Source organism: Callospermophilus lateralis, chromosome 6 (genome assembly GCF_048772815.1).
Source record: "Callospermophilus lateralis isolate mCalLat2 chromosome 6, mCalLat2.hap1, whole genome shotgun sequence".
Classification (NCBI taxonomy): domain Eukaryota; kingdom Metazoa; phylum Chordata; class Mammalia; order Rodentia; family Sciuridae; genus Callospermophilus; species Callospermophilus lateralis.
This window is the reverse complement of record NC_135310.1, coordinates 118,545,746-118,552,354: the sequence shown is the minus strand read 5'-3', so window position 1 is coordinate 118,552,354 and position 6,609 is coordinate 118,545,746. Positions and strand designations below refer to the sequence as shown.

The window sequence follows — 6,609 nt, the reverse complement described above, 5'->3', positions numbered from 1 at the left end:
CATCCCAGAGCAGAGTAATTGCTCCCAGAAATGAATAAGTTCCTGGCCCGCCGGGGCCTTGTCTCTAGCCCCCAATCTGTTCAAGCACATCCTTCCTGGTCCTGGACCCATTCCTCCATCTTTGACCTGCTGGACACCTGCCCTGGTGGGCAAAGGCTTGATGCAGTATCAAGGGAGACCCTGGCCCAGCAAGGACACACAGGAGCAGGGAAGGTTTGCAGGCAGGTTTTATTGCCAAGAACCCAGTCAGGTGACAGAGGTGCTGGTCAAGGAGGTGGCCAGCCAAAGATAAGAGATGGAAGACAAGAGAAGGGTCCTGCGCAGCCTGCCGGGCTAGGTGCAGGAGTCAGGGGTGGTCTTACTCCTTGGAGCGTCCAGCATCAAGGCAGATACCATAGTTGGTGTTGGTGATGGCGCCAATAATGGTCCTGTCCGACTCACAGGTCAGGCCCCGCTCGCAGGGACACTTGTAGTAAATCCCATAGATTGTCTGCAGACCAGAGCCAGTGGAGTCACAGACTGTGGGGGGCTGCTTTGGGCATCATTTGCCCCCTGCCTGGAGGGAGAACCAGCAGTCCCCTCCCTTTTCAGAGGGTGTTTCTCCCGATGGCTTCCCCACGGGGCGCTGTGGGCTGTAAAGGCTCAGGTTCTGGTCTCCACTGTGACTCACTTACTCTTCTAACTTTCTTTATTTCTTTTCTTTCTGTCTTCCTTCCTTTCTTTCTTTCTTTTTTATACTGGGGATTGGACTCAGGGGCACTTGACCACCGAGCCACATCCCCAGCCCTATTTTGTATTTTATTTAGAGACAGGGTCTCACTGAGTTGCTTATTGCCTCGCTTTTCCTGAGGCTGGTTTTGAACTCGTGATCCTCCTGTCTCAGCCTCCCAAGCTGCCACCACACCGGGCATTCTTACTAACTTGATCTCTCTGGGGAGTCTTTACCCACCCATGAAATGGGAATAATGATTCCCTGCCCCACCCATCTCTGTGGCCAGTTGGGAGGGTTGAGGTTTGGCAGATGGGACTGGGTTTTGACACCTGTTGACTTCTCTCTGCTCATCCCTTCAATATTCAAAATCCTTGACCCCATCCCAAGCCTCAAGGATCATCCTCTGACCCCTCTCGCCGACTCCCCAGTCCCCACCTTGGGTGAGCACTCGGTGTTCTCGCTGGCCTTGTGTGTGCAGCGGGCCACGCCCAGGGGGCTGAAGTGTTGGCAGCAGCTGCTCTTGCACTGGGCACTGTTCATGCAGATCTCACCATCTTCCTGCAGCGACAGACAGTGAGCCCAGCGTCCTTCCCCATGCCCTTCGCCACCAGCCCCGTCCCACTCACCCCTGACACTACCTCCCTCAGTAGGAGTGTGTGTGAAGGAGTCCAGCCCCTGGGTCTGGTGGCCTCTCTGCACTTCACCCATGTGAGGAGTGGGCAGTGTGGTGGCAGAGAGGCAGCCCTAGGCTGGGTTGGAACCCAAGGCTTCTAGGACTGGCTGTAACTACCAACTCCCTGGCCTCAGTGATGCCCTCTGGAGGTGGCACAGATGACCTCAAAACAGGGTTTCCCAGTGGCGCCAGCTCCCACTTTCCTTTGAGAAGTCTGAAAATTGAAGCCCATCACCCCTCAAGACTCCACCCCCCCACAGATTTTTGCATAGCATCCCAGGGGCCTCCTGGGCCCTCCAAGCCTGTCCCTGCCAGGAGCAAGAGGACCTTGGCACTGGGTGGCTGCCATGTGGGGCTTGCCCTGCTGCAACCTTGGAGGTGAGGCAACCTAGGGCTTGCCCTCCCCGGCACCAGTTCCAATGCCACCCCTTTCCAGCTGTGTGACTCAGGCCAGTGCTTAACTTCTCCCCATGTGAGGGTGGTGGATAAGAACAGTCTCCCGGTGTTATTGTGAGGCATTCAGAACTGTATCTGGCACATAGGAGTGAGCCACTCTAAGTCAGAAGCAGGATCGCAGGTGAAGCTTCCTCTCTGTTTCTCTCTCTCTCTCTCTCTCTCTCTCTCTTTTTTCTCTCTCTCTTGTTTTGGTGCCGGGGATTGAACCCAGGGTGCTTAACCATTGAGCCACATCCCAACCATTTTTATGTTTTATTTAGAGAAAGGGTCTCACTAAGTTGCTTACAGCCTCCCTAGATTGCTGAGGCTGGCTTTGAACTTGTGATCCTCCTGCCTTAGCCTCCAGTGCCATGGGACTACAGGCATGTGCCACCATGCCGTGCATAGGTGAAGCTTTCTAGAGCATGGGACCCTCTGAGCCAGGGTTCCAGGCTCTGATTTTATAGAATGCTTCCTCACAGCCAGGGTGCAGCGGCCACCCAGTGCCACACTTCTTCCCTCTGGACGGGATGGGCGTGGAGGATCCTGGATGCCCATGACGCTATGCAAAAGCCTGTGGGGGGGAGGGGAGCCTTGCAGAGTAATGTGCCTCAGCTTTTACAGGCACCTCGGGGTGTGGGAGCTGGAGCAACAGGGAGTCCCTGTTTGGGGCCAGCTGGGCACATTACAGATGGGAACACCGGGCCAGGGAGTGGGCTACAGTCAGTACTAGAATCCAGAGGGTTGGCTCTGGCTCAAGCCATTACTTCCTCACACCAGACTTTCCATCTGTCTGGACCCCATGGGTCCCAACCCCAGCCCAGGGCCACTTCTCTGCCACCACCCTGCTCTGAGCATATCCCAGCCTGAGTCTGAACTGTCAATGAGTCTTTTGGGGGCACCCTGGGAAGAGGTGCAGGAGGGGGCCGAGCAATCAAGGAAAAGAGCCCCTGAGCAGTTCCAGGACATCAGAGGCCAAGATCTAAACTCACAAAATCCCCGCCTGGAGCCTCAGATGTGCCTTCCCTACACACCCCCTTACCAGGTTGATTAGGATTCCCCGGGGGTCAGGAGCTGCATAGGCCACGGCAAGGGTGACAAGCAGAAGGACAAGAACCTTCATGGTGAGTGGTACAGTTGGTGTGGGTAGCAGCCGGCAGGTCAGGTGGCAGAAGACGGAGTTAGCTGGGGTGGTGGGGCCTTAAAAGGGGCCCTGTCCACATGTGACCCACCTTCTTCTGCATGTCCCAGGGCCTGCCGTGAGCAGAAGCACAGCTGTGGCCAATCTGCTGGGGGCAGGGAGGTCCTGATAAGGTGGCTAGACAGCATCTGGGGTGTGTGTGTGTGTGTGTGTGTGTGTGTGAGAGAGAGAGAGAGAGAGAGAGACAGAGAGACAGAGAGAGACAGAGATAGAGGGGGGGGAATGCACACATGCGATGTTGCATTATGTTTAAGAGCACGTACTCTGGGTGTGGTTCAGTGGTACAGGAGTGTGCAAGGCCCTGATTCAATCCTCAGTACTGAAAAAAATAAATAAATAGAGAAGGAAAAATAATGGACTTTGAATACTTAGATGCACAAGTTGTTAGCGGACAAGTTACCTAAGTGTTCTGGCTCAGTCTTCTTATCTGTCCATGGGGATAATTTCAAGAACTGTGAGGTCAACCTAACACACAGGTATGTGCTGAATGAGGTAACAGAATTATAGAATTAGCAGCTCTACCTATGTTACTTATGACCATATGCACAGTGCTTGGAACAGGTCTGGTTTGCGAGGAGGTTAAGTCCTAGCTGCCCTCTGACCCTAAGCTCCTGGGCAGGGCAGGGACTGGGGTGGGGCACGAGAGGCACCTGGGAGCGAGGGCCCGATGGCATTCTGTGTCCTAGGTGCCTCTCCTCCTCCGCTCTAGTCCCAGCCCTGCCTTTGGCCCCACTCAAACCCAGTGTTTGGCAGTGCCCGGCTCAGGTAAGGAGGAGTCACAGCCTCCTGTCCTCCCAGGCCTCTAATGCAGGCACAGGTCCCTGGGGTCTGCCAGCTCCTCAGCCCTGGCCAGGGTCTCTGTCCTCCATCTGGCCCACCGCCTCTGCCCTCGTTCCAGAGGGCTGCCCACAGGAGCAGTTCGGGCCCCCAGGAGGGGCTTCTCCAGCGACCTCTCCTCTTCCCTTCCCACCTCACTCGCCACCTGCAGTTGCCTCTAGTTAAGGCTCCAGTCCTCCCGCCCCAAGGCCACACGTTGGCACGAGCAGTCACAAGTCTTGGATGGGAATGAGGAGGTCTCTGGAACCTCAGGGGGAGCAGGGCTGGAGGCTGGGAAGGGCGCAGCTGCCGGCGTGGACTCAGGTGTACAAACACAGCAGCTTCCCTGCAGGTCAAGGCGCTGTGGCCAGAGCACACACCACCCGGCCCCCTCCTTCCTGCCCCATCCTCGGGTGGAAAGCAGCCCCTCTGGGAGGCCCCAGATTGGGCCGCCTGGAGCATGGCTTCCATTCTGTGCTTCGGAACTCAACACTCACTAGCTCCTTGACCTTGGATGAGTGATTTAAACTTTGCAAGCTCCTCGAGCCTCTTTCCCTTACCTACCTCAAGGTGATGGTGACTCCTACTTCTTAAGGTCAGGATCAAGTAAATCAAAGTATATGCAACCCCTGTGGAGGCTCCCACTACACGTCAGGGGCTCAGCTCCTGGAACACCACCAGCTTCCCTCACCCCCGATCCCTGCGACATGGAACACGGAGGAATGAGCCAGGAGACTCTCCAAGTAAGAGAAGCCCACCTGCTTGCAGAGAGGCACTGTCCCCTCACTTTAGGGGAGTCAGTGTTTGAAACCACTTTGACCTGAGCCCAGCCTGGCCCCTCTTTCCTCTACCCTCTGCCTCCCATCTGCACCCCCTGCCAGTGGGAGGGGAGCCACAGGGAGATAATTACGGTGCCTTCTCCCAAGTCAAGGCAGGAGGCTGCAGAAGAAACCAGAGGAGCTGTGAACATGCACCAGTCCTGTCCCCACAACTGGCCACCGCCAACTTCCCAGAGGATGGAGACTGGAGGTTTTGCCATTACAAATGCAAAGAACAGCAAAGAGAGCTCTGACAGATCTATGTGCTTTCAAAACATAAGCAAAAATTAGATACTTTTTGTACCCAAACCTCATAAGGTTAGCCAGTCTTCTAATCTAAGAGAGATTGGGGACTGGGGGTGTGGATTGGTGGTAGAACACTAGCCTAGCATGCCCAAGGCCCAGGCTTTGATCCATAACACTGCTAGATAAGTGAATAGAGTTTCTTTCTGGGGTTCTCCCTCTCAAGAAACCAAAACAAAAGACAAACAACCTCAAAAATGAACTGGGTGCAGTAACACATTTGTAGTCCTAGTTACTCAGAGCTGAGGTGGGAGGATCACCTGAGCCCAGGATTTTTTTTTTTTTAATATTTACTTTTTAGTTGTAGTTGGACACAATGCCTTTATCTTATTTATTTATTTTTGCGTGGTGTTAAAGATGGAACCCAGGGCCTTGCACGTGCTAGGTGAGCACGCTATTGCTGAGCCACAACCCCAGCCCGAGCCCAGGATTTTGAGTCCAGCCTGGTCCACATAGTGAGACTGTCTTTAAACAGATAATTAATTTAATTTAAATTTTTTTTAAAAAAATTTAAAACTGAGCTTATTTCAATCATATGGGACAATTTTTCTGGCATAATGTTGAACATGAAAAGTCATAGAACCCGAGAAATGAAAAGTTGTGCTGCAGTTATATACAATGAATCGAAATGTATTCTGCTGTCATATATACCTAATCAGAATAAATAAATAAGATAAAAAAAAGAAAAGTCATAGACAAAGAACACAGACTGCATGATCCACCTACCTGAAGGTCAAGAAGAAGCAAAACTCACTGATAGTGAGGAGAGTTGGGAAAGTGGGACACGTCTCATCCCCCTTCTGGGGGATGCTGATGAGAAGGAGGCCCTGAGAGAGCCCTCTATAGAGTGCCGGAATCGTTCTCAGCCTTGGTCTAGAGTGTTGAAAACAGATGCAAAATCCATCTGGTTGTATGCTTGTGATTCGAGTCTACATAATGTAGCTGCTGTATCTCAAAAAGAAAAAAAAAAAAAAAAGAGCGCTCGCCTAGCACATGTGAGTTTCTGGACCACAAAAAAGAGAAAAAAAAAAAAAAAAGATTTCTCCTGGTCAGTTTCCATTCATGGGGTGTCATGCCTCCTGTTGAGGGGGGCTGAGGCACAGTGGCCTTGGAGTTCCTCTGGGGTGACTGCCGTTTACCTTCTCTATGATCTACTCCAGACCTGCAGGGTGAGCCTCTGGCAGCCATGCTAGTAAATAAGCCATCTTTGCTCCTCACCACAAAGGACAGGGGAAGGGATGGCATCTGAGCCAAAGCCCCTCCTGGGATGTAGATCTGTGTCCGACAACCCCTCTCAAGCTTGTCTGTTACATGGAAGTGGGGAAGCTCTGGAGGGCAGTTTTCTTTGTGCTGATGAAGAAACTGAATGAGTTGATAGAGGGATGGAAGGACGGATCAGTCAGTCACAGAGAAGCATTGGCAGCCATGCGCTGACTTCCCAAATGGATTTTCAGATCTGGGTACACACACACACACATACACACACACACACGCACACTCACTCCCCTCAGCTGGTTGTACTCTTGCCCCTGAAGGCCTGAAAAATCTCCTGTATCCCTATAATGTATTACTTTTGTCCAAGTCACAAAGATAGACATCTCGATTCTGCAAAAGGGCTCACAGTCCTGGATCAGGGTCAGAGGAGCCACAA

At 52.8% G+C, this 6,609-nt stretch overlaps 1 protein-coding gene across 1 annotated transcript; it reads right to left on the bottom strand.

The window, feature by feature from the left end:
- Positions 1-358: 358 nt before the first annotated feature.
- Clps (colipase) lies at positions 359-2,943 on the bottom strand. Its single transcript, XM_076860201.1, has 3 exons — positions 2,863-2,943; positions 1,148-1,270; positions 359-490 (listed from the first exon to the last, which is right to left on the bottom strand). The coding sequence occupies exons 1-3, from the start codon at positions 2,941-2,943 to the stop codon at positions 359-361; spliced, it is 336 nt and encodes a 111-aa protein (XP_076716316.1).
- Positions 2,944-6,609: the final 3,666 nt, after the last annotated feature.

What these genes read in the sequence shown, in the direction of transcription:
- Clps (XM_076860201.1), bottom strand. Translation starts at nt 2,943, where the DNA reads ATGAAGGTTCTTGTCCTTCTGCTTGTCACCCTTGCCGTGGCCTATGCA. An exon ending in GGGGAATCCTAATCAACCTG is followed by an intron (nt 1,271 to 2,862) that starts GTAAGGGGGTGT and finishes CTGTCGCTGCAG; the next exon opens with GAAGATGGTGAGATCTGCAT. An exon ending in ACACCGAGTGCTCACCCAAG is followed by an intron (nt 491 to 1,147) that starts GTGGGGACTGGG and finishes TCTGGTCTGCAG; the next exon opens with ACAATCTATGGGATTTACTA.